General features: G+C 42.0%; 1 protein-coding gene and 1 long non-coding RNA gene across 2 annotated transcripts in view; one reads left to right on the top strand and one right to left on the bottom strand.

The window, feature by feature from the left end:
• LOC309567852 overlaps positions 1-27,980 on the top strand; it is a 463,599-nt gene that overhangs the window by 338,856 nt on the left and 96,763 nt on the right. The window lies entirely within an intron of this gene.
• Positions 20-27,467, bottom strand: PRXL2B (peroxiredoxin like 2B). Its single transcript, XM_082273493.1, has 7 exons — positions 27,391-27,467; positions 16,060-16,264; positions 14,706-14,757; positions 11,604-11,667; positions 8,644-8,719; positions 6,218-6,336; positions 20-72 (listed from the first exon to the last, which is right to left on the bottom strand). The coding sequence occupies exons 1-7, from the start codon at positions 27,451-27,453 to the stop codon at positions 46-48; spliced, it is 606 nt and encodes a 201-aa protein (XP_082129619.1). The 5' UTR covers positions 27,454-27,467; the 3' UTR covers positions 20-45.

Genomic DNA, 27,980 nt, shown 5'->3' with positions numbered 1-27,980 from the left:
AAAAAAAAAAACCCCAGACCATCCTGCGACTCTCGCCTTTCTTCTTCATCTGGTGCAGACTTCATCATTGCACTGAAAGTAAAGAAAGTTGTATTAAAATGTTTTCTGCCATAGTTTATATTAACCACTTAAGTACCAAGTATATTTCTGACATACAAGTTAAAATCTGTATTTTTTGCTAGACCCCCAAACTTTTTTTTTTTTTTTTTTTTTTAAGCAGAGGATCTAGAGAATAAAAATGGAGATCACTGCAATAATTTGTTACACCATATTTGCACAGCTGTCTTACAAATGCAATTTTTTGGGGAAAAAAAAGTCACTTATTTTGTTTTAATTAAAAAAAAAAAAAAATTTTTTTTTTTTCTAAATTAAAACAAAATTAAAAAAAAAAAAAAAAAATAAATAAATCTTATTTTGTTTTGTTTTAATCTAGAAAAAAAAGTTTTTTTTTTTTTTTTAATTAAAACTTTTTTTTTTCTAAATTAAAACAAAATAAGATTTTTTTTTTTTTTTTAATTTTGTTTTAATTTAGAAAAAAAAAAGTTTTTTTTTTTTTTAAATTAAAACTTTTTTTCTAAATTAAAACAAAAGATTTTTTTTTTTTTTTTTTTTAATTTTGTTTTAATTTAGAAAAAAAAAAGTTTTTTTTTTTTTTTAAATTAAAACTTTTTTTTTCTAAATTAAAACAAAATAAGAATTTTTTTTTTTTTTTTTTAAATTAAAACAAAATAAGTGACTTTTTTTTCCCCAAAAAATTGCATTTGTAAGACAGCTGTGCAAATATGGTGTAACAAATTATTGCAGTGATCTCCATTTTTATTCTCTAGATCCTCTGCTTAAAAAAAAAAAAAAAAAAAAAAAAAAAAAAAAAAAAAAGTTAGCCCAATTTTTTGGGAGAATTTGAAATATGTTACGCCGAGTAAATTGATACCCAACATGTCATGCTTTAAAATAGAATGGCGACAATCGCCATAGGCGACAGGTTTAAAAATGTTTACAGGTTACCGGTTTAGTTACAGAGGCAATACCTCAAATGTGTGGTTTGAACACCGTTTACATAGGTGGGCGGGACTAGCCTACGCGCTCGGTTTTGCGCGCAAGCTCAGAGGGAAGGGGCGCTTTAAACCCCCCCCCCCTTTTTGTTTTAACACTGTCCCTTTAAATAAAAAAAAAAATAAACAACATTTTTTGATCACTTTTTACCTATTACAAGGGAAGTAAACATTTGTAATCAAACATTTGGTTCATCGCTTTGCGGGACAGCTAGTGGTGGGGCGCGCCCATTCACCACAGGAGGAGCGGGTCCGGCAGCTGCGATGTCCGCCTGGCACCCGCAATCGCTCCCCGTGGAGACGCAATGGCGATCTGCCATTGTAAATCACAGCAGACCCCTGTTCTGTCAGCAATGACCACAGGGATCCTGTGTTCCCCTATTTAAGAACACAGGTCTCTGTATTCATGCAGAAAGCCCATCCCCCCACAGTTAGAAAGCACCCCCTAGGGACACATTTATCTTTTTGATCGCCCCTGGTGTTAACCCCTTCCCTGCCATTGTCATTACTACAGTAATCGGTGCTAAAAATATGCACTGTTACTGTAATAATGTCACTGGTACCCCCAAAAGTGTCAAAAATGTCAGCCAAGTGTCTGATCTGTGTCACAATCCCGCTAAAAAAAAAAAACCCGCTGATCGCCGCCATTACTAGTAAAAAAAAAAAATTTTAATGAATATAGAAATTACAAATCTTTCCCCTAGTTTGTAGACGCGATAACTTTTGCACAAAACCAATCAATATACGCTTATTGGGATTTTTGTTTTTACCAAAGCTATGTAGCAAAATACAAATTGGCCTAAAAATGATAAAGAAAAATTTTTGCTTTTGAAATATTTTTTATTGGTAAAGTTTTATAACAGAAAGTAAAGTTTTTAATTTTTTTGTCAGAATTAGCACTCTTTTTTGTTTATAGAGCAAAAAAAAAAAAAAATAAAAAAATCGCACAGGTGATCAAATACCACCAAAAGAAAGCTCTATTTGGGGGGAAAAAGGACATCAATTTCTATTAGGTACAGTGTCAAACGACAGCACAGTTGTCAGTTAAAGCAACGCAGTGCCGAATCGCAAAAAACGGCCTGGTCATTAAGAAGGAAAGTCCAGAAGTGGTTAATCAGCTCTCTCATTTACACTTAAAAGTAAGTGACATCTGATGTCGCCGGTCCTCCAGGGGCATACAGTCCAGTGGGGGTCATCTTGCCCCTACTCGACGTCCTGCCCATCACTCCAGGGGATCAGATTTTGTTTTCCACACTACCGATGGCTCTGGTAAGTGGGGAAAACGGCCGCAAAGCGGCAGGCGGGAGGGGTGGGGGGGAACTTTTATGTGGAACTCTCCCGCCGCCCATAAAAGTGAACCAGTGGCGAATCAGGCACCGGGACCACTTATGTGATAGAGGTTTATAGCTACGTCGGTTTGCCCAGGAGCGGTGGGCGGTCATTAACCGGTTAATGTCTAAACCACTGGCAACCAAAGAGAGTACACCCCTCAGTAAAAATGTCCAAATTGGGCCCAAAGGGTCAATATTTTGTGTGGCCACCATTATTTTCCAGCACTGCCTGAACCCTCTTGGGCATGGAGTTCACCAGAGCTTCACAGGTTGTCACTGGAGTCCTCTTCCACTCCTCCATGATGACATCACAGAGCTGGTGGATGTTAGAGACCTTGCGCTCCTCCACCTTCTGTTTGAGGATGTCCCACAGATGCTCAATAGGGTTTAGGTCTGGAGACATGCTTGGCCAGTTCATCACCTTTACCCTCAACTTATTTAGCAAGGCAGTGGTAGTCTAGGAGGTGTGTTTGGGGTCGTTATGTTGGAATACTGCCCTGTGGCCCAGTCTCTGAAGGGGGGGGGGGGGGAGGGGGATCATGCTGTACTTCATTGAGGGAACCATGAATGCCAACATGTACTGTGACATACTGAACTGTAGCTCCCCAGTAACTTATAAATTATTAACTGATCATTTGTCAGTGGGCAAACGTACAGAAAACAGCAGGGGATCAAATACTTTTTCCCCCCTCACTGTATATGGCACGGTGATTTGAAAAATAGTTCCTGCACTAATTTTGGTGATTTCATGTACAACTTGCATTGATATCCATGCTTAAAAAACACTGACCAGTGGCTTTGAAATTGCACTGAAGTGTGATTTCAAAGCCACATTTGCTGTGAATGGGGCCAAAACCTGGAAGCCGATTGGTTTCTATGCAGAGCAGCAGCAGATTTTGTACTCTCCAGTTTTAGCAAACCCCCCCCCATTGTGTATAAGGGACACCAACTTGTACTAAAATGGCAAGATCACCTTTTCACTGGCAGCACAGGACATCAGCGCCACTATGCTTAGCAAAGTCCGGAGGGGTAGCCAGGATATGTGGAGTCAGCTCACCTTTTCCCTTTTAAAAAAGTGAACTTACCCTTTAAATGACCCTGTAATCTATTTTTTCTTAAAGTAAAACTATGGGCAAAACTTTTTTTTCCCCCCCCCCATTTCAAATAGAGTAAGGGAGTGTTATAACCCGTCAGATTCCCCCCCCCCCCCCCCCCCCATCTGTGTCCCATTGCAGACATTTCCCCTTCACTTCCTGTCCCATAGTTAAACAGGAAAGGAAGAGGAAATCCCTGCAAATTAATGGAATCCCTTGGTGTCCCCCAGATCAACAGAACCCAGAGTCCCCATTAGAAGATTTTCCCTCTATTACTTTACTGGGGACAACCCAAAGTTTGGGATTTTCATAGAAACGCAGTCTGGATATGTTCTGAATGCTTTTCTGCATGTGCGATTTTGATGCGTTCCAGGTGCATTTCCTCCCCCTCTTTTTTCTTAACCTTAAGGGCCAGTTCACACCATAGAAACACAGTCTGGATACGTTCTGAATGCTTTTCTGCGTGCACGTTTTTGATGCGTTCCAGGTGCACCCCCCCCCCCCCTCTTTTTCTTAAACTTAAGGGCCAGTTCACACCATAGAAACAGTCAGGATGCGTTTCAGATGCTTTTCTGCATGTGCGTTTTTGATGCAGTCCAGTACATTTCCCCCCCCCCTCGTTTTTCTTAACCACTTGCCACCACCCACCCTCAAGTGGCAGCTCTCGTTCTGGGACGACGTCATATGACGGCGCCCCAGAACGGCCGCGCCATGTTCCTAGGACACAGTGCGACCCGATCTTCGTAAATAGCCAACGACGTGACTCTTTACATGTGACCGGCTGTGATTGGACACAGCCAATCACATGGGTAAATGAGGAAGTGCCGTTTACTGGCTCTTCTCGCCTCCCACTGTCAGTGTCAGCGGCTCCTCCTCAAAAGGCAATCAGGACAATGATTACAGTAGAAAAAAAAAAAAAAAGTGCCCATAAGTCATCCCAACCAATGCCCATCAGTGCTCACAATCAGTGCTGCCAGTCAGTGCCTGCTTATCTATGCTGCCAATCGGTGCCCATGAGGGCGGCATATTAGTACCTCCTCATAAGTGCAGCCTATCAGTGAAGGAGAAAAATTACTTATTTTCAAAAATTACTGACAGAAAAAAAAAAATTATATATATATATATATATATATATATATATATATATATATATATATATATATATATATATATATATATATATATATATATATATATATATATATATATATATATATATATATATATATATATATATATATATATATATATATATATATATTTTTTTTTTTTTTTTATTTATTTATATATTTTTTTTTTTTTTAAAGTAAGTAAGTAAGAAATAAAAAAACCCAGCTGTGATTAAATATCACCAAAAGAAAGCTCTATTTGTGTGAAAAAAATGATAAAAATTTCATATGGGTACAGTGTAGCATGACTGTGCAATTGTCATTCAAAGTGTGAGAGTGCTGAAAGCTGAAAATTGGCCTGCGCAGAAGGGGGTGAAAGTGCCCGGTATTGAAGTGGTTAAATAGGGAGGTGTGTGTTCCAGTGCATTTAGATGCGCATTTTTTTTTTTTTAATGCATTTTACCGCATTCTAATACATTTCAGTGCAGAAAAAAAAAAAAAATACAATACAATAGGTTTTTTTTTCTCCCTGGAACACAGTCTATAGTTCCATTCAGCAAGTGAGGGTGGCTTTGTTCCTATATACAGCGGGGCCATGGAGAACAAACAGTCCCACTATAACAGGAAGTCAAAACCATAGTATGAAAAAAAGAAAAAAAAAAAATGGGGGAGGAGATGAGCAATAGAAGAGAATGGGGTTCAGAATACACACTTAAAGCAGTAGTATACTCCGCTTTTTAACATTTACCTACAGGTAAGCCTAAACCGCGCAGGTTTAGGAGATATTCACCCTTCATGCAGCCGCTGACACCAGCGGCGCATGCACCCTGGCGTATCTTGCCGGACCTTCAGAGCTCCTTCCCGGAAAGTGAATTCCGTGGCTCCGGCCACTCACAGTGCTGGAGCCGCTGAACCCGGAAGAGCAGCTGAGGGAACATGTCAGCTGCCTCAGCGGTGTCCGGGCTTCATTCTAAGTATTTCATAATGTGCTAGTATGTGATGCATACTAGCACATTATGCCATTGTCCTGCAGGGTTTGCTTTTGATTTTTTTGGGGGATACAACTGCTTTAAAAGACACTTACCTGTCCGGCGGAACCTACGATGTTGGCACCCAAAGCTGGACCCGTCCATCGGCTTTGGGTGCAGGCGCCGGCCTTACTAAGGGAAACAGGAAGTAAAGCCTTGCTGCTTCACAGTCTGTTTCCTACTGCGCTTGCTTTCTGCATGGTCCCGTCGTCTTCTGGGAGACACACAGGTCCCAGAAGGCAACGGGGGGGGGGGGGGGGGGTGGAGGTCGGGAAGGCCAGGAGGAAGGCACGATAAAAGCATGGAAGTGACGTGCCTCGCTGCGGTAACATGGGACGGAAGTCCCGAAGAAAACATAACAAAAAAAAGTTTTAAAAAAGAAAAATATATAAAAACAAGGGGGGCTGGGGTGTTCTTTGCTTCAAAGAAAATTTAATTTTTGCCTGGAACTCCGCTTTAAATAGAATAGGGTAGAACGATAGGCATGGCAGTCGTGTGTCCCTTTACCTACATACTTTTTGAATCCAATTTTTTAGTTGGGAGGAACGTATAGTCATACACATACTGTATCTGACAAACCGCTATCACATGGCGATTCCTCACCTCAGGGCGCTGGCCGGGGGTCACATCGGCAGTAATCCCCAGCGTTGTGACCAGGGTGTCCAGAGGAACGTAGTCACCGGGAGAGTCTTGAACAAAGTGAAGGAGCACCTTCTCTCCGCCTAGAAGAAAAAAAAAAAAAAAAAAGTAAGATTTCTACAATGCAGTTTGGGTAATAATAAATAAATGCAGACCTGGCACTGCAAGGGTTAAGTCAACAGTCTATCCAATAATTGATCTCAAGGTTTAAAGGCAGCAAAGCAAAGTTCACTGGATGGTGTTTCTTTGTCGCCACCTTGTGGCTACATTGGGATAATGCCCCGTTTTGCTTGTCTGTTGCCCTAAAGTTTTCATTCATTTCCCCTATTTAGGGCTCTTGCACACAAGTGGCAAAAAAAAAAAAAAGTCACATTCAGGCCTTTTGTTTTTACTGATCTGAATGCAGCCCATTGCTTTATTGGGCCCCCTACACACAGGGAAGTAAATATTAGCAAACTAGTACTGCGTATAAAATAAAGAAACAAAAATCTGCATTAGGTCAGTATTTATTGCACGAATGTGCAGAAATGCTCAGCTAGGAAGATCCGGTGTTAAAATAAATGCATTGCTTTCCTAATCATGTGCAACATTCATCTCAGTCCTGCCCCTGCCTCAGAAGAGCTTACAATCTAATCTTCATACATGCACACTACAGGACCAGTGTGGTTGGGAGCCGATGATGCCTCCAGCATTTTTTTTGATTGTGGAAAGAAAACCGAAACAGGCCAAGAAAACGTGGGAAGACTTTCAAACTCTCAATCTGCAGTCCTGGTGGAACTTGAAACCAGGACCCCGGCACTGCAGGACAAACAGTTCTACCGATACAGTATTAAAATAATAAATTTACCTATTTAAATGTATTTTTAGAACCCCTTATCAGGATTTTTGCAGTAGGTGTCCCGTTTGAAAAACTTCCATTAACTTCCTTTACTGGTAATAATGTAACTGGGACAGGAAGTATGGAAAAATCTCCAAAACAAGGCAATAGACAGGAAAAAAAAAAAAAATGTAATTATATATATATATATATATATATATATATATATATATATATATATATATATATATATATATATATATATATATATATATATATATATATATATATATACATACATACATACATACATACATACATACATACATACATACACACACACACACACACACATACAGAAATTAATATTATTATTATTATTATTATTAATACTACAACCCCCCCCCCCCCCCCCAAAAAATAAAAAAATAAAAAAAAAAATAAATAAATAAAAACAACAACTAAATGGGACAGCTTTTTTAGGCCAAGTTCAGTGCTTTGTCAGAAACGCATGCAAAAAAAAAAAAAAAAACATTGCATGCTTACCCGCACCCTGCAGAGAAATGCTCTTCCCTTTAGCAGATGTGCGGCAGTGCCATTAATCATTTTCTGATCCATGTGGTTGCCATGGCTCCAAGCGGTTTGGTGGGACACATTTTTTTTGGAAACGAGTCCAGGACCTCTTTCCTCCATTTCTCATGTGTAGGGCAGCACAAGAAATGGATGGACTGCCCCGCACGCTACAAAAAGGAATGCACTTGGGTCAGTCGAACCTAGAGCCTAGAGGTTTGACCCAAACCTTAATACTCCATACTTCAGGGGTATCAAACTCAATTTTATCACGGGCAACATCAGCATTATTATGGTTGCCCTCAACTAGATGTCCAGAGCACCCTACTCCCCCTTACATCAGATGTCAAGAGCCCCCCCCCCCCCACTATCAAAGGTCAAAAGTCCCCCCACCCTCCCTTACATCACAGTACACCCCCTCTACAGTGTGCAACTGCCTGGAAGAAGCTGTGGATTGAGCTGGGAAGCAGAAAGTGCAGGGTCTGGAGGAGGACTGGAGTTTGCTGAATGCCGAGACCAGGTGAAGCAGAGACAAGGGGGTGCTGCAGCTTGACAGAATCTTAATGAGAAGTTCTGTCCTCCTCTTTGCTGCCAAATGCTGGGATAAGGTGGGGGAAAAAGATGAGGGGGGAGGGGGTTCGCCGCAGCTGCAGGAGAGGTGAGGGCCACAAATTGGTCTGAAGGGTCGCATTTGGCCGCAGGCCTTGTGTTTGATACATGCCTTACCTTACTTTATCCAAAACAAAAATGTTTTATCCTGGAAAAAACATTTTAAGGGCATGAATTGAGCTAGTAATGTTAGAAGCCTTGGATTGACGCCGCCATTCTGGCTCTTGGGCTGCATTAAAGAAATCTAGAGTAGATTCAGCTTCACTGCTCAGACAGTATGTGAACTAGGAGTCAGAAAACCGCAGCTTCCATCTGCAGCTTCTCACATCGCTGGATTGCTTTGCATTAGACCCGTTTAAATGTGGTCACGAGATAACATCCTTCTTTTCCTTACCTTTGCTGACAATGAGCATCCCACCGCTCTGTAGGAGATCTCCGCTGAAATTGCCTTGGACCCCATCTGCATTAGCCTGGAGGGAGAAAAAAAAAAAATTAATAAAATTTTTTTATATCTATCGATCTATACACACACACACACACACACACACATAGATGTGTTTTATTATTCAGGCAAAACCTTTACCATAGAGTAACTGAAGCCTTCTTTCTGATGAGCAGGTAGTTATGGATGTGGGGGGGGGGGGGGAATTTTACATTTTTGAGTACTACAGTGCTGCAACTAGGGGTTCCAAATCTGGCTCACAGCATGCAGGAGATTCAGATTGCGGCCCAACACAGAGCACAGCGGCCCAACAATCCCCCCCTACACAACTAAATACAGTGGAAGAAATAATTATTTGATTCCCTGCAGATTTTGTAAGTTTTCCCACTCAAAGAAATGAAGGTTATATCATTTTTATCATAGGTGTATTTTAAAATGATAGAGACAGAATACCAACCAAAAAAAAAAAAAATCAAGAAAAAAAAACAAAAACAATACAAATGTTATAAATGGAGTTCAGTGAGTAAAATAAGTATTTGATCCTCAAGCAAAACATGACTTAGTACTTGGTGGAGGAACCCTTGTTGGTAAGCGCAGAGATAAGACGTTTCTTGTAGTTGGTGGCCAGGTTTGCACACATCTCAGGAGGGATTTTGGTCCACTCTTTACTGATCTTCTCTAAATCCTTAAGGTTTCTTGGCTGTTGCTTGGCAACTCCAAGTTTCAGCTCCCTCCATAAATTTTCTATGGGATTAAGGTCTGGAGACTGGCTAGGCCACTCCATGACCTTAATGTGAATCTTCTTCAGCCCCTCCTTTGTTGCCCTGGCAAAGTGTTTTGGTCATTGTCATGCTGGGACACCCATCCATGACCCATCTTCAGTGTTCTGGTTGAGGGAAGAAGGTTCTCATCCAAGATTCTACAATACATGGGCCCATCTATTGGCCCCTTGTGACGGGAGTCACTTTGGTTGGGGGGGGGGGGGCCTGTGGAACCCACCTTACCTTCAAGAGGTTGAGAAATCCTTCTCTCAGCTGCCCGAGCCCCTCTTATGTGTCAGTCACCCTGTCTATTAGGGGCACAGGGTGACCAAGGAAATGATGGACAACTACCTAATGGACGCTGAGAATATGGTTTGGATTATTTCAAATGGGACAGTAATATTTATCAACCATATATCTCAAGAAATATATGAAGACTATTCCTGGCCTGTTTAGCTCTTTCAATAAACCTGTTCAGAATCAATCACATTGGCCTTTGTTCCATGGTCTTCAATGTCAGAGACGGACAGTCTGACGAGTCTGTTACTGGTGGTCTCTTTCTATTGTCTGTGTATTAAGGTGTGATGCGTTTTCTGTTAAGCCTCTGTCTCATTGTTAATGAACTCCACATATTGTTTCTGTCCAGATGGCTAGGTAATTAGTTCAGGTTAATTCTATTTATGTACAAAATTTTATCTGCATAGGATCAGGAAGGATTTTTTCCCCCTGCTGTAGCAAATTGGATCATGCTTTGCTGGGTTTTTTTTTTTTTTCCCCCTCGCATTCCTCTGGATCAACTGCAGGTATAGGATTGTTTATATGGGATTGTATGGTTGTGGGGGGTATTTTTTTTTTTTCCTTATTGGTTGAGCTAGATGGACTTGGGTCTTTTTTTCAACCTGACTATGCAATTATGTAACATGCAATGTCTACAGTCTAAAAAGGCAAACACATGCAATGTCTACAGTCTAAAAAGGCAAACTTTTTTTTCTTTTTCCCACCATTTTGAATAGATTGAGGCAGAGGTGTAGCTAGAACCTTCAGGGCCCTAGTGCAAGAAACCATGAAGAGGACCCACCCTTCCCCCTTACATCCAAGCCCCAGGCTTTCAGTTCCCAGGAGGGCATCTATGGACATCCTCCCAGGACCCTGCCTCCCACGCAGGGCTGTCTTTAATATTGATTGGACCCTGGGCAAACATTTTCTTGGGCCCTCTCGAATGCACTTATCAACTATTTGCCAGCAGTGCAGGCTTAATGGGAAGCTGCCTTGGGCCTCACAACAATGACTGGGCGCAGGGGAGCTGCCCCTTTTGCCTGGTGTTAAAGACGACCCTGCTCCCCTTTGCCCCCTGCATCCAGCATGCTCTGCGACTGCTATGTAATACAGACACAGCCAATCACAGATCACGGTAAAAGGACCAATCACAGTGGCCCTTTCCCATCAGACCACATGTAAACAGACTTGCCAGTTACCAGCAGTCCTTGCCTCCCATGCTGTGTCTGTGGAAAGGAGAACCGCACTTGAAAGACTCAGTAGATTGTTTACACTGATAATCAGGGCAACCCAGCAGTGCCTCCTCCTCAGCAAGACTGAGCTGAAAGTGTCTCTCGCATACAGCCCAGAGCCTGCACTGACAGTTGCCCCTCCCTCGCACAGATGGGAGACAAGAGAGCCAATCAGTTTCTTCCCCTCCTGCCCCTCTCCTCCAGCAGTGCTTCACACTTTCTACAGTGCACACAGGAGGAGAGGGGGCGGGAGGAGAAGGACCAGATTGGCTCTCTCGTCTCCCATCTGTGCGAGGGAGGGGGGGGGGGGGGACTGTCAGTGCAGGCTCTGGGCTGTATGAAAGAAACTCAGCTCAGGGCCCTGTGGCCAGCAACCCAGTTGGGACCCCCCCCCCCCCCCCCCCCGAGTGATAACAGTAAACAGAGGGTGAATCGCACCATTAGGGGCACAGCAATAAAAATGGACAGGGGGGTTCCAATTCCTCTCCACTCTATCCAAAACTAAGAGAAAACTAAAGTTTTGCCATCAGTTATACTTTAAACAAACACAGAGCAGCTGAGAACACATTCATTAGCACACTTCATATACCTGTGAAAAGCATTACAATAATGAACAATGGTGTGCCATTTTCATGTTTCTCACCTTTGTGACGATATCTCGCACCTTCTTCCCCAGAGCGGCTGGGACTACAGAAAGCGCATTGTATCTGAAAGAGCAGAATGCAGAGATCAGCATCAGAGATTATTATTATTACAGGATTTGCATAGCGCCAACAGTTTGTGCAGCACTTTACAATGTGAGGGAAGACAATACAGTTACAGTACAATTCAATACAGGAGGAATTAGAGGGCCCTGCTCGTTAGAGCTTACAATCTAGAAGGGAGGGTCAAGTGAAACAAAAGCCAATAACCATGGGGGATGGTCTGCTGGAGAACATGGAAGTATAGTTGTTCAGTGTGGGTAGGATAGGCTTCTCTGAAGAGGAGGGTTTTCCGAGATCGCCAAAAAGCTAATTAACCGCTTGCCGACCGCCGCAAGTAGATTTACTGCGGCGGTCAGCCCCTGCCAGGCAGAGTGACGTTAATTAACGTCACTAGCCTGGGAGAGTCTGGGGAGTGCTCCCGCGCGGTCACGGACCCCCCCCCGCGCGTGTGACTGGCGGACCCGATGTCCGCCGGTCACTCGGCGATCGTCGAGGGAGAAAGTCAGGCGGCTTGTGTAAACAAGCCACCTGTCATTCTCCTCGGTGTAAAAACACTGATCACATGGATCTACTATGTAGATCCGTTGATCAGTGTCCTTACAGCTCAAGCCACAGCCAATCACAGTAGAAAGCACGCCCCTAGGGACACACACAGCCCCTCCCTCCCAAATAAAGTTAACCCCTTCACTACCAGTGGATTATTACAGTAACAGTGTATATGTATAGCACTGATTACTGTAGAAATGTCACTGGTAACCCCAAAAGTGTCAAAAATGTCAGTCAAGGGTCCGATCTGTCCGCCCCAATGTCGCAGTACCGCAAAAAAAAACAAAAATGACAAAAATCTTTCCCTTTGTTAGTAAACACGATAACTTTTGCGCAAACCAATCAAAATACGCTTTTTGCGATTTTTTTTACCAAACATAGGTAGCATAAAACAAATTGGCCGAAAATGTTAAAAAATTTTGATTTTTACATTTTTTTGGGGGGGAATTTCATATAAAAAAATGTGAAAAATATTGCTATTTTTGCAAAATTGACGCTTTTTTTTGTTTATAGCGCATGGAAAAAAAAAAAAAAAAAAAAAAAAAAAAAAAAAAAAAAAAAAAAAAAAAAAAAAAAAAAAATCGCACAGGTGATCAAATACCACCAAAAGAAAGCTCTGTTTGTGGGAAAAAAAGGACGTCAAATTTGTTAAGGTACAGCGTCGCACGACCGCGCAATTGTCTGTTAAAGTCACGCAGTGCCGAATCGCAAAATACCCCCTGGTCTTTTAGCAGGAAAATCCTCCGGGGCTTAAGTGGTTAAAAGTAGGAGATAAGCGGACAGATAAGGGTAAGGAGTTCCATAGGATTGGAGAGGCTCTGGTAAAGTCCTGGAGGCAAGCGTGGGAGGAGGTGATAAGGGAGCTAGAGAGCAGGAGGTTCTGAAAGGAACGAAGAGAGCGATTAGGTTGGTATTCTGAGACTAGGCTAAGCTGTGGAGGGATTGACAGAGGAGCAGCGGACACTGAGCGATTGGTAAGGTGGATGAGTCTGGCGGCAGCATTCATGATGGATTGAAGGGGGGAGGAGCCTGTGTAGAGGTAAGCCAATGAGAAGGGAATTGCAGTAGTCGAGGCGCGAGATGACCAGGGAGTGAACTAGCAGCTTTGTTGTGTCTTTGGTTAGAAAGGGGCGTATTTTGGAGATGTTGCGGAGGCTGAGGCGGCAAGATTTGGACAGTGATTGGATGTGGGGCTTGAAGGAGAGTTCAGAGTCCAGGACTACACCCAAGACCTTGGCATGCAGGGGATGGGCTGATAGTAATGCCATCAATATGGACAGAGAGATCAGGGGAAGGGGCACGCGGTGGAGGAAAAATTAGAAGCTCGGTTTTGGATAGATTGAGTTTGAGGAAGTGGTGTGACATCCAGACCGATATATCTGATAGTAAATTAGTGATACGTGAGGAGACAGAGAGAGCTGAGGGGTGGATAAATAGATTTGGGCATCGTCAGCATAGAGATAGTATTGGAAGCCATTGGAGGCTGTCAGCTGACCCAGAGAGGAGGTGTAGATTGAAAATCGGAGGGGTCCAAGAACAGAACCTTGGGGGACCCCAACAGAGAAAGGAAGAGGAGAGGAGGAAGTAGAATTGCAAGTAACGCTAAAGGTGCGGTTGGATAAATAGGAAGAGAACCAGTGAAGAGTACGGTCACGGAGACGAAAGGCATGGAGTTTGAGGAGGAGCGGAATGGTCAACCGTATCAAAGGCAGCAGAAAGGTCCAGGAGTAGGAGCTGCATGCACGCAAAAGGAAAGGGATGTCTATGACATTGACCTACTATGGCTATAGTAGGATATATTAGGCCATGAGCAGAGATGTATAGTAACTAAGTAGAACTACTTCACTACTGTACTTCAGTACCGAAAGGCGGTATCTGTACTTTCCTAGAGTAGAATTTTTTTTCTCCTACTTCCACTTTTACTTCACTACATTTTTTCAATGATTTCAATACTTCTACTCCGATATTTTTTTTTTGTGCTGCATAGTTACTCGTTACAATTATAAAAATTACCACTGCCAGAACAGTAGATGGCAGGTTTCATGAAGCTCAAAACATGTGTATTATCAGCGCATACGAAAATAAATGCTACTGTATGTATAAATAAAAGCTGCATTTGAAATAATAAAAAACAATATGATGTTCAAACTTTTGACTTCTTTCTTTAATAAAGACATAACACAGTACTTGTACTTTCAGTACTTGAGTAGCAAAATTTTTTAAAAAACTACTTGCAATACTTAAGTAGAAAAAATGTTGAATACTTTAGTACTTCTACTCAAGTCACTTTTTGATCGAGCACTTCCACTTCTACTCAAGTCACTTTTTGATCGAGCACTTGTACTTTTACTCAAGTATGGGTTTCGAGTACTTTATACAACTCTGGCCATGGGCATTCACCACTTTGTGTGCATACAGCTCCAATTTTTTGTAATGACAATATTATATAATAATAATAATAATAATAATAATAATTCAGACACACATTGACTTACCTCTTAAACCCCAACTCCTTGTAGCTCTGCTTTGATTCATCTAGGTATAACTCTAGAAATAAACAGAAGATTCCAGTTGCATTTTAAATTGTACATTTACCTTCGTAAAGTCACAAAAACAAAAAATATAAAAAGACACAAAAAATATACAATAAAAACAAATATATAATAAAAAAACGTTAGTTTTATATTTGACATCACTACAAAAAAAAAAAAAAAAAAAAAAGTTCTACTCTTCTACCCGACACTACCCTAGTTTTACCCCCGATCTATATATTTTTATTTATTAAGGCTAACTCACACAGGCATTGAAATTAGGGGGTTTGGTGACTTTTTACGACCACCTACCAGCGCCATCAAAATGGTTAAAATGGGGAACGGATGGAGGTGTACACACTGCAGCGTTAGCATTGCCTCCTGTTGCAAAAACACTTTGCAACCACCTCTGTTCACTTCTATTGCACCTATGGCATTAACAATAGGTTTAGGGCGTGGCCTGGTTTCAAATCACCAAAAAAGTGTTTTTTTTTTTTTTTTTTTTTTTTTTTAGACAAAAATGGGAAATAATGTAATTCACAGAACATTTTAGGAGCATCACCTGACTGAAATTTCCCACCAAAAACGAAAAAGTATTTTATTGGGATTTTATGTGATAGACCAACACAAAGTGGCACATAATTGTAAAGTGGAAGGTAAATGATAAATGGTTTTCCAATATTTTTACAAATAAATATGTGAAAAGTGTGGCATGCATTTGTATTCAACCCCCTTTACTCTGATACCCCTAAATAATTTGCCTTCAGAAGCCACCTAATTAGTAAACACCTGTGTGTAATTTAATCTCTGTATAAATACAGCTGTTCAGTGAAGCCCTCAGAGGTTTGTTAGAGAACCTTAGCGAACAAACAGCATCATAAAGGCCAAGGAACACACCAGACAGAAAGTTGCAGAGAAGATTAAAGCAGGGTTAGGATATAAAAAAAATTCCCAAGCTTTGAACATCTCATGGAGCGCTGTTCAATCCATCATGGGGAAATGGAAAGAGTATGGCACAACTGCAAAACTACCAAGACATGGCCGTCCACCTAAACTGACCGGCTGGGCAAGGAGAGCATTCATCAGAGAAGCAGCCAAGAGGCCCCATGGTAACTCTGGAGGAGCTGCAGAGATCCACAGCTCAGGTGGGAGAATCTGTCCACAGGACAACTATTAGTTGACTTGAATGGGCAAAGCGACAGGAGCAGAGTGACAGGAGCAGAGTGACAGGAGCAGAGTGACAGGGTCTCTCTAACTTTACCATGTAGCAAGCAGCTCCAGTATTTCCCAGTTACTGACTACATACTGCACTACTTACCTCCTGTGAAATATTTGCCATCCAGGAACTCCTGTAGACCTTGGGTTTCTGGGCCGATCCCTACGAGACGGATCTGGTTGGCATCTAAGGATTCCTTTAGCTGGGACACGTCTTTTGCAATCCAGCGGCAGATCTGGCAGCCGAACCTTCGCAAGAAAAAAAGGATGCTGGTGTTGTCTTTCCACAGAGATTGTAATTCTACCGCCTAAAAAAAAAAAAAAAAAAAAAAAAAAAAACAAGAAAATTAATAATAAAAAAGGCATAAGAAGGGGAGACATTAAAAAGTACATTCAGCTGCTTTGCCTGTGCTCAATATAATAATAGGTTATATTCATTTTTTTTTTTTTAAATGTATCAGGACGAGAGAGAGAAAAAAAAAAAAAAAAAAAAAAAAAAAAAAAAAAGGGAAAAAAATGAAAAAAAAAAAAGCAGAAAAAAAAGGAAAAAAGCAGAAAGGAAAAAAAGAAAAAAAAAAAAAAAAAAAGCAGAAAAAGAAGAAAAAGAGGAAAAAAAGCAGAAGAAGAAAAAGAAAAGGGACATACATATATATATATCTCTCTCCATCTCATGTGTGTGTATGTATAATATACAGTGGGTACGGAAAGTATTCAGACCCCCTTAAATTTTTCACTCTTTGTTATATTGCAGCCATTTGCTAAAATCATTTAAGTTCATTCTTCTTCCTCATGAATGTACACATAGCACCCCATACTGACAGAAAAACACAGAATTGTTGACATTGTTGCAGATTTATTAAAAAAGAAAAACTGAAATATCACATGGTCCTAAGTATTCAGACCCTTTGCTCAGTATTTAGTAGAAGCCCCCTTTTGATCTAATACAGCCAGGAGTCTTTTTGGGAAAGATGCAACAAGTCTTTCACACCTGGATTTGGGGATCCTCTGCCATTCCTCCTTGCAGATCCTCTCCAGTTCTGTCAGGTTGGATGGTAAACGTTGGTGGACAGCCATTTTTAGGTCTCTCCAGAGATGCTCATCTGGGTTTAAGTCAGGGCTCTGGCTTACCCTGCATGTCCTGATACATTAAAATAAAAAATGTATATAACCTATCAGGACATACAGCATAAATATATATATTATACATACACACATATCTATCTATATAAAATAAAAATTATTATTATTATTTTTTTAGTATTTTATATTCTGAGATTAGATTATATTATATATATATATATATATATATATATATATAACATTCTATATCTGGACATAATGTAAATTGTATGATTTTGTGTCGCTGTCACGCAATGCTATAGTGTGAATGCAGCCTAAAAGTTGAAGATGGAGCGAGTAAATAGATACCAAACATGTGAAGCCATAAAATTTCACATGCCCATGAAACAGCGACAAACTGTGGTACCCAAAATTGTCCATAGGGGTCGCTATAAAAGACTTTACAGGTTACCAGTATATTGTTAACTGAATAATGGTTCTAGCTAGAACTATTGCACACACTCCAATGTTCGCAGTGATATGTAACCCGTGTAGCACGATCGTTGTTTACGCACTCAGGCATTGCCGCTGCATGTGTTTTTATGTTGGTGTAAATGGGGGGAGGGGACTTTTTGTGTTTAATAAGTTACCTTCTTTGTTTACATCCAGATTTTTACACCCACGCATAAAACCATGTGGCCTTCCCAGTAGGGGAAAACTCCAAGAATCTAATCTATATAGCCAGACACAAGCATGTGCATTGAAACCTAAGGAGAAAAGGGATGGCAGCTCTAAAAACAAATTAGCAATGGCCCACTTCAATATTTTTTTAGATTTGGACAAGTTCCCCTTTAACATGATGAGTGTTCTGTCGCAAATGCTGCTTTATGCACAGACACACCTCCTTAGACCCAGTCTGTCAGGACAGTATTGTCCCCTGCTGACTTAGCACAATCCACAAGCAGCTTAACTCTTCAATAAGACACAGAAGTTGGATCCTATGCAAATTTTACATCAGATAATTGCAGTACAGAGGATGTTTTTCCAGTCTTTGTAAGGAGACCACGAATTTCCTAAGCCCTGTCTATGGGAATGACCAACACTGACTGAGGGATGGGGGTGGGTAGGGCGAAATGCATCAGAGTGTGTAGTTTGGTAGAGACATGTAGGCTGAGTCTGCTTTTTAGCACTTATTCACCTGGGATGGACAGGAGTAGTGGCAATCCTTCCCTCTTTACACTAAATGAGGAAACATGGAAGAAATGGGGATGGTCCAATTCGGACTAAACTGACTAACACTAGACAAGAGGGGAGGAAAAAGGGAAAAACCAAAAAGGACATACATAAGCTATAGTGGCCCAAAACGTCCACTAGAGGTCAGCATACTACTGAACAATAGGATACAGGTCACGACAACACCGAATAGTGGGATAGAACAATGAGGATTAAATTAATGCAGCCGCCCTTGGAAGGGGGGGGGGTGCATGGGGGTTAAGTTAGAGTTTAAATTGGTTTTCCTAAAAGCCAGGCTTCATTTAGAAAAAAAAAAAAAAAGAATCTTCTGCCGAAACCCGGGATCGAACCAGGGACCTTTAGATCTTCAGTCTAACGCTCTCCCAACTGAGCTATTTCGGCTCACTGGGAATACATGAAATTTTTAGAGTGAGGCGATGAGGAGTTTTTTGGAAGCTGAATTCCAGTGTAAGTAAAAATGGATTGGGGTTATCCAACCCACATTACTGGGGTTGAATGCAAGTTTGGGTCTAGGGTTCGAAATAAAGCAATTTTACTTCCCTACTCGCAGGCTCCTCTACATGATCAATCTCCGCAGACTCTTCTCCCCCGTGCCCCAGCCGCCACTGGTCCTCTTCTTCCCCCCCATGCCTGGCCACCACAGGCCCTCTTCTTCACCCCCCCCCCCCGTGCCCCGGCCACCACAGGTCTTCTTCCCCAGGAGCCTGCAGTCACTATATCTGCTCTCCCCCAGGAGCCTGCAGTCACTACATCTGCTCTCCCCAGGAGCCTGCAGTCACTACAGGTCCTTTTAAAAAAATTAGCATATTGTGATAAAGTTCATTATTTTCTGTAATGTACTGATAAACATTAGACTTTCATATATTTTAGATTCATTACACACAACTGAAGTAGTGCAAGCCTTTTATTGTTTTAATATTGATGATTTTGGCATACAGCTCATGAAAACCCAAAATTCCTATCTAAAAAAATTAGCATATCATGAAAAGGTTCTCTAAACGAGCTATTAACCTAATCATCTGAATCAACTAATTAACTCTAAACACCTGCAAAAGATTCCTGAGGCTTTTAAAAACTCCCAGCCTGGTTCATTACTCAAAACCGCAATCATGGGTAAGACTGCTGACCTGACTGCTGTCCAGAAGGCCATCATTGACACCCTCAAGCAAGAGGGTAAGACACAGAAAGACATTTCTGAACGAATAGGCGGTTCCCAGAGTGCTGTATCAAGGCACCTCAGTGGGAAGGAAAAAGTGTGGCAGAAAACGCTGCACAACGAGAAGAGGTGACCGGACCCTGAGGAAGATTGTGGAGAAGGACCGATTCCAGACCTTGGGGGACCTGCGGAAGCAGTGGACTGAGTCTGGAGTAGAAACATCTAGAGCCACCGTGTACAGGTAATGGGCTACAGGTGCCGCATTCCCCAGATCTAGCCACTTTTGAACCAGAAACAGCGGCAGAAGCGCCTGACCTGGGCTACAGAGAAGCAGCACTGGACTGTTGCTCAGTGGTCCAAAGTACTTTTTTCGGATGAAAGCAAATTTTGCATGTCATTCGGAAATCAAGGTGCCAGAGTCTGGAGGAAGACTGGGGAGAGGGAAATGCCAAAATGCCTGAAGTCCAGTGTCAAGTACCCACAGTCAGTAATGGTCTGGGGTGCCATGTCAGCTGCTGGTGTTGGTCCACTGTGTTTTATCAAGGGCAGGGTCAATGCAGCTAGCTATCAGGAGATTTTGGAGCACTTCATGCTTCCATCTGCTGAAAAGCTTTATGGAGATGAAGATTTCATTTTTCAGCACGACCTGGCACCTGCTCACAGTGCCAAAACCACTGGTAAATGGTTTACTGACCATGGTATTACTGTGCTCAATTGGCCTGCCAACTCTCCTGACCTGAACCCCATAGAGAATCTGTGGGATGTTGTGAAGAGGAAGTTGAGAGACGCAAGACCCAACACTCTGGATGAGCTGAAGGCCGCTAGCGAAGCATCCTGGGCCTCCATAACACCTCAGCAGTGCCACAGGCTGATCGCCTCCATGCCACGCCGCATTGAAGCAGTGATTTCTGCAAAAGGATTCCCGACCAAGTATTGAGTGCATAACTGAACATAATTATTTGAATGTTGACTTTTTTTTGTATTAAAAACACTTTTTTTATTGGTCGGATGAAATATGCTAATTTTTTGAGACAGGAATTTGGGTTTTTCATGAACTGTATGCCAAAATCATCAATATTAAAACAAAAAAAGGCTTGCACTACTTCAGTTGTGTGTAATGAATGTAAAATATATGAAAGTCTAATGTTTATCAGTACATTACAGAAAATAATGAACTTTATCACAATATGCTCATTTTTTGAGAAGGACCTGTATATCTGCTCTCCCACAGTACACAGAATATGGAAATGTAATTATTTTAGTAAAACTAAACTGCTAAATACCTTTTCTCATCAGCAGTATATAGCAGTCTTGTGACTTCTATCAGTGACTGGTTAAAGTGATATTAACCACTTCTGGACTGGAAGATTTTTACCCCCTTAACGACCAGGCCCTTTTTTCAATTCGGCACTGGGTTACTTTAATGGACAATTGCGCGGTTGTGCGATGCTGGACCCAAATAAAATTGATGTCTTGCCGCGGCCCCATGCCCCATCTTTCCTCATTGGCTCACTGACTTTGATAGACAGCAGCGGTAACCAATAGCGCTTCACTGCTGTCTCAGCCAATGTGGGAGGGACAGCCGAGTCTCTCGGGCAACATCGCTGGATCAAGATGGGGCTCAGGTAAGTATAAGGCTTGGTTTTCACTAGTGCGACTTGTCGTGCGACTTTGGACACAAAGTCGCATCACAAGTCACAGCCCATTGATTTCAATGGCACCCGTTCCCATCTATGAGTCTTAAAGTTGCAGTGACTTTGAAAAGGTGCCTGCAGTACTTTGATGCGACTTTGAGTCAGAGTGTGTCAAGTCAGACCAAAAACTTTGCATCAAAGTCTCACTGCAAAGTTGCATTGTAAATCGCACGACTTTGGCGTCGCACTAGTGGAAACATAGCCTTAGGGGGCTGCTACACACAGAAGGTTTTTTTTTTTTTTTTTTTTTAATCTTAATGCAAAGAATTCATTAAGGCTGGCCATACACTATACAATTTTCTTATTCAATTTCCTTTAGATTTACCTTAAACTACGCAGTGCAAGGGCCTGCCTGACTGCATTTAGGTTTGACCCTATATTACATGGTTTTGGTAAATCTAAAGGAAAGTTGAACAAGAAAATTGTATAGTGTATGGCCAGCCTAAGATAAAAAAAAAAAAAAAAAAAAAAAAAAACTTCTGCCCTTACAATCACTTTAGAGCTTGTAGGAGGAGTTCATTCTCCTCTGACTGTCCTGTGAGGCTCAAGACCCCTGACCCTTTGTCTGGAGAGTGTGGATTGGCCCTGTGCTGATCACATTCACCCTCCCAAAAAGAAAAAAAAAAAATAAATTTATAATTATATATATATATATATATATATATATATATATATATATATATATATATATATATATATATATATATATATATATATATATATATATATATATATATATATATATATATTTTTTTTTTTTTTTATTAAGAAAAACAGCTATTTAGCAATACATACCAAACTGAGCATGTGCAGCTTGTTCCCTAATGCTCTGTATGATCAGGAAATATATTGGGGACAGTGGAAGAAGGGGAGGATCAGAGGAGACTGGAATAAACTTTATAAAATTTAGAGGATTAACCCCTTAGTGTTTATAAGCAGTAAAATATGTTTGTGGAACCCGATTTTACTGTTGTGGGTTTAGTAACACTTTAATGCATTCTCTGTACTAAGGTAAAAAGCCTTCTGCATGCAGCCCCCCTCCCCCCCTTATACTTACCTGAGTCCAATCATGATCAGAGTGTCTCTCTCTCTCTCGCTATCTCTCTCCTCATAGGCTCAGAGACAGTAGTGGGAGCCATTGGCTCCAGGTGCTGTCAGTCCAAGTGAGTGACAAGAGAGCGGGGCAAGGCAGAGCTGCACTGTGTCAATGGACACACAGAGCGAGTGGCTCAGGAGCAAGCTTAGATGAGTGCCCCCCCATAGGTAGCATCTTGCTATGGGGGCAAATGGAGATGTTTGGTGGGAGGAGTGCCAGCTTAAGGGGACCCCAAGAGAAGGAGTGGGGTTGCTTTGTGCAAAAAAAATAAAAAATTACATTAATATATTAATAATTATTATAATATATAAGGGGAATATTTTTTGCCCCCCATACATTATGTATTCCCGTCATATAATATATTATAATAATTATGAATATAAATTTTTAATTTTTTGCACAAAGCAACCCCACTCCTCCTATAATATATAGTATTCCCTTTATAAATCAATTTAACCCTTGCAGTGCAGGGTCAGACCTACTGCAAGGGAGCAGTTTTACATGATATTAGTTAGCCTTTCACTGCTCGACTGATTTTTATTTTTTTTAACTGGATCTAAAAATGCACACAATAAGACACGTGCACTACAGAAAAATGTATTTCATTCATTTTTTTGTTTATCGAAATTCGTTGTGATTTGCATTCGTTACTTTGGATGCATTCGTAGTAATTTATCTCTCACCAGCCCACCACACCCTGTCTGGACTCTGGAAGGAATGCAAGCTGACACAGAAAAAAAAAAAAAAAAAAAAAAAAAAAAAAAAAAAAAAAAAAAAAAAGGGACAAAGCTCATTGGCCAGAGATAACACACCAACACTGCCCATCCAAAAATAAAACGAATCCGAATATTTTCAAAAGAAATACATATTCATTATTTTTTTATATGCAGCGATAACGAATAGTCGGAAATAACAAACAACAAAATTATCCAAATGTAATCGACTCGTTAAACTCGTAGGTTGAATCGTTTTAAGGGTTTATCGTTCTAACATTTAATTTTTTGGACGCATTCGTAAAAAAAAAAAAAATAAAAGTATTTTGATTCGTGCTTTCGAATGAACGAATATGCTGAATTTCGGCAGAAAACGAACGTGTCAAGCACATCGATGACTTGGAACGTTTACTAACACATAACCAAAACTTAATTTTCTGAAGCCAAGAAAGACTAAGCGCCGGTTCACATTACCGCGACGCTACTTGCAGGGTCGACCTCCGAGATCGCGGTGCGAGCAGCGCGCCGCGACCTCGGAGCGGCCGCCACGGACTTCATAACATTGAAGTCTATGGCGGTCGCCTCCGGGTCGCCCCAAAGAAGCTCCGGACCCTTTTTCTAGGTTGGAGCGACTTGTGTCGCTCCTATTAGAACGGGTCCGCAGCTTCCCTATGGGAGGCGACCTGCGGCGACCAGGTCGCCTCACAGGTCGCCCCAGTGTGAACCGGCACTCATGCAATAAAATAAATATTAAATAAAAAAAATAAATAAAATAGTAATCTGGTTTTTTTTTTCTTAACACTTCTGGTGTTAAATCCTGACTGGGCTCTGGGTGACGCTTATATTCAAGATTTCCTTAAAAACATCCGACTTCGCCATTTCAATTTGGACAAGTTCCCTTTAATGGCGATCTAATCACAGAGGTCAGCACAGGATGGGAGGAATGAACTCAGCAATTCATGTCGGTGTGATGGCGGTGGAGGATGATGCAACTGAACAGCTGTGTTACTGCACGCCATCATCTCTACATACCGCATTAATGATAAAGTGGAGCCACAAATTATATATACACACATATATATACACACACTTTTTTTTTTTAATCAAAAAAAAAAAAAATAAATAAAAAAAAAAACAAAGTGTGAGGGGGGGGGGGGGAGGATTGGTAGACATCTTTTTTTTTTTTTCTGAAAGCAAAGACCCTGGAGAATAAAAATAGTTATCGTTCAGATTTTGTTAGGCTGGCCATACAGTGTACAATTTTTCAACATTTAAAAACACCGTAACCAAAATACAATTCTATTTGTAAACAATCAGGCAGGCCCTTGCATTACATTTTTTTTAGGGTAAATCTAAAAGGAAATTGAAGAAAATTGCGTAGTGTTTGGCCAGCTTTGGTCTCATAGCGCAAAATTTTCAGTGAAAAAAAAAAATTATTAATTTTAGTACACACAATATCCAAATTTTCAGTACAATATAAAAAAAGAAAGAAAAAAGAAAGAAAAAAGAAAAAAAAAAAAAGAAAAAAAAAGAAAAAAAAAAGAAAAAAGAAAAAAGAAAAAAGAAAAAAGAAAAAAGAAAAAAAGAAAAAAGAAGAAGAAAAAAGAAGAAGACGAAGAAGACGAAGGAGGAGGAGGTTGCGCCAAGTAGATCCCAAGCATGCCAAGCCTTAAAAATTGTGAGAACTGCATGAATATTATTTGTAAACTTTATATCCAAGTTGGATGTTAGCGCACAACTGCTGAGACATAATATAGGGTGGGGGGGGGGGGGATTCTAATATTGACAGCGCAGGGGTCAATACTATTAAAAACTGTGTGCGCCAATGACAACAAATATCAATACCCGAAAAAAAAAAAAAAGCCATAGGAGACACTTTGTGCTTCGATCTATGAAGAGCGATATGCATTTGGATGGCGCGTCAGAAAGCATTAGACAGGCAGTGAGAAGGCATTGTGTCGCCTCCTCACTGCCTGATTTATTAAATCAATATTTATAATAAAAATATTTAGGATTTAAAAAAATGTGTATATTTATAAATCATTATATAACCATGAATCCCGGACTAGCTGCGGAACCGCGTGCATTGCGCACAATCGTGGGGTGTTTGCAGAGCAGCCCAACACAAAACGGCGTTCGCGGAGCAGATTTTTACATCTATAAACAAATATTGATTGTATTTATAAATCAATATTTAACCATGACTCCCAAAGAAGCTGCGCAACCGCATTCATTGCACACCAATTGTAGGGTGTTCCCACAGCGGCCCCATGCAGAGCGCCCTTCCCAAAGAGGCCCCGTGCAGAGCGCCCTTCCCACAGCGGCCCCGTGCAGAGCGCCCTTCCCACAGCGGCCCCGTGCAGAGCGCCCTTCCCAAAGAGGCCCCGTGCAGAGCGCCCTTCCCAAAGAGGCCCCGTGCAGAGCGCCCTTCCCAAAGAGGCCCCGTGCAGAGCGCCCTTCCCAAAGAGGCCCCGTGCAGAGCGCCCTTCCCACAGAGGCCCCGTGCAGAGCGCCCTTCCCACAGCGGCCCCGTGCAGAGCGCCCTTCCCACAGCGGCCCCGTGCAGAGCGCCCTTCCCACAGCGGCCCCGTGCAGAGCGCCCTTCCCACAGCGGCCCCGTGCAGAGCGCCCTTCCCACAGCAGCCCCCGTGCAGAGCGCCCTTCCCACAGCAGCCCCCGTGCAGAGCGCCCTTCCCACAGCAGCCCCCGTGCAGAGCGCCCTTCCCAAAGAGGCCCCATGCAGAGCGCCCTTCCCAAAGAGGCCCCATGCAGAGCGCCCTTCCCAAAGCGGCCCCATGCAGAGCGCCCTTCCCACAGCAGCCCCATGCAGAGCGCCCTTCCCACAGCGGCCCCATGCAGGGCGGCTGCATCATGTGTACACCCCCTGGCTGCTGCCTCTGAAGCTAAAGGGGAGCTGTTGGGGGAAGAGGTAAAAACGCAGCTCAACCGCAGGGTGTTAGGGAACTATTGCTCTCTCTCTAGTGTGCATAGCAATGTGATGTAGTGATGCAGCGATGCGATGATGTGATGTAACACCATCAACATTTTTTGTACACAGGCACTCCTGACGGAGATTAGTAAATTAGCAAAGCAGTAAAAGCTCAGTCCACCCAAAAGCGGCATTTTAATTTCTAGGCGGAGTCAGTCCACAGATTATTAGGCTGCATTCACACAGGTGAATCCCAGAAGCAGGAATCTACCATCCCTGGGATTCACACCCGCGCAGCCTTAAGCCCCGTACACACGTACCGATGGTCGGCATACAAATGTTCCTCTTTTCTCCCCGGGATGTCGGTGTCTGCTGAAAAGTGCAAAGACAGCACAAGGACAGCACAAGAATTTTGTCCGCCGACTGCAGAAGTGATGTCATGTAATGGTTAACTTTCCCTGTGTTTTCTATTTTCTGAGCATGCCCAGTCTTGCAAATCTGCGGTCTGTCGGCCGAATTGTGTACTGACAGGCGAACAATCGTCCGTTCTGGTGTCGGCATACAAATATTTTCATGTTTGCAAGAAAGACTTTTGTCCGCGGATTGTGCGCAGACATCTGTCGGAGGCACCATACTAACACGCGTACAATCGGCAGATCCTTCGTCCACCGACGTTTGTATGCCGACGATCGGTACGTGTGTACGGGCCTTAACAGGTCCTGGATGCTTCGTGGCCGTGGCAGGAATTATACCCCTCTGTTACTTTCAAGGGAATGAGGGGGCGCTCTGCAAGCACCCTGCGATCACATCCAATGCATGCGGGTGCAGCACGCTAGTGTAGGGTTAAAGGGGTTAAAGCAGGCGATGGGACTCCTCACTGCCTGTCAAATGCTCTGTGAAGGGCAATCCGAATGCAGATCACCCTTCAGAGAGCAAAGCTTGTGTGAACGAGCCCTTTACATTCTCCTCTACTATCAATAAATATTACATTGAGCAGGGATGGTGGGATGGAGGGAGCCCCCCACAATGGAGAGATACAGACAGCGCACCTCCCAACTTATTGAGATGGGAATGAGGGATACCTATTAGTAAAAGTACATAGGCATAGGACACACCTCCTGCCACACCCCCTTAAAGGGGAATTGTACAAAAAAAAAAAAAAAAAAATAATTGGTTAAACCCACGTGCTTTTTTTTTTTAACCACTACTATTTCTTTACATCGGCTTTTGGAATTTACAAATGCAACAGTTCAGAGATCGGATGAAAGATTTAGCACTTAAAAACACATTTTGAAAGATAAAAAGAGCATTTTATATACAACTATACAGATCAGACCAAAATGAGGGACTAATGAGGAGGAAAGAGGGACTTGGTTCCAAATCAGAGACAGTCCTCTGAAAATCAGAGACAGTCCCCCAAAATCAGAGACAGTTGGAAGCTATGAGATAGAAGGAAATGCTCGGTGGGGGTTTATCTCCGGTTTGGGTGGAGTGACCCTTGAACACGGTAGGATTGCAGTAAAGAGATCTCACCTCTCCGGTTACGGCATTTTTCACCACAATGGCACCGAGCTTCACCAGATCTACGTTACCCATCTCACCTCCTTGCTGCTAATGTCTGCAGCCAACTCCCTGGCTTCCTGATATCAGTCCATGACAGTTCAGGGGCCAGCCAATCACAGGACAAGTATGGCAGTGGGCGTGAAGAGAGGGGAGGGCCTGCCCTCCTTATATGGTCATACAGGCGGGGCTCAGTTGCATAAGCTGGTCCCTTTCATAACACTGCAATTATCTGGGGCTGAAGTCACATTGTATAATTCCTGCGGAATGTATCCCTTTGTATCCCTTTGTATCACTTCCTATCACTTTGTACTATGTTGCAATTTCTGTTATTTTGTGTCTTTTAGGCTAAATTTAGATCTTCATCTAAACTCTGCTCCCCTGAAAAGTGATCCATGTGCAGATCACATGTAAAGGGCTCATTTACAGCACAATCCCTGCGTTCCCTGTGCGCTTCTACAAGCTCGATTGCGTCCGTTTTCAGTGCGTTTACATGCGTTTCCGGGCATTTTCAGCATTTTTTTTAAAAAATAATGTTTTCAACTATTTCAATTTCTTATATA

The sequence above is a fragment of the Pelophylax lessonae genome (genome assembly GCF_965119305.1).
Source record: "Pelophylax lessonae genome assembly, chromosome: 12".
Lineage (NCBI taxonomy): Eukaryota > Metazoa > Chordata > Amphibia > Anura > Ranidae > Pelophylax > Pelophylax lessonae.
This window is presented reverse-complemented; position numbering and strand designations above follow the sequence as displayed.

Bases quoted from the DNA above. Each gene is read 5' to 3' on its own strand.
- PRXL2B (XM_082273493.1), bottom strand. From the start codon at position 27,453: ATGGGTAACGTAGATCTGGTGAAGCTCGGTGCCATTGTGGTGAAAAAT. The intron at 14,758-16,059 runs GTAAGTAGTGCA...GTTTATTTCTAG, and splicing joins TGGCAAATATTTCACAGGAG to AGTTATACCTAGATGAATCA. The intron at 8,720-11,603 runs GTGAGAAACATG...TTCTCCCTCCAG, and splicing joins TGCGAGATATCGTCACAAAG to GCTAATGCAGATGGGGTCCA.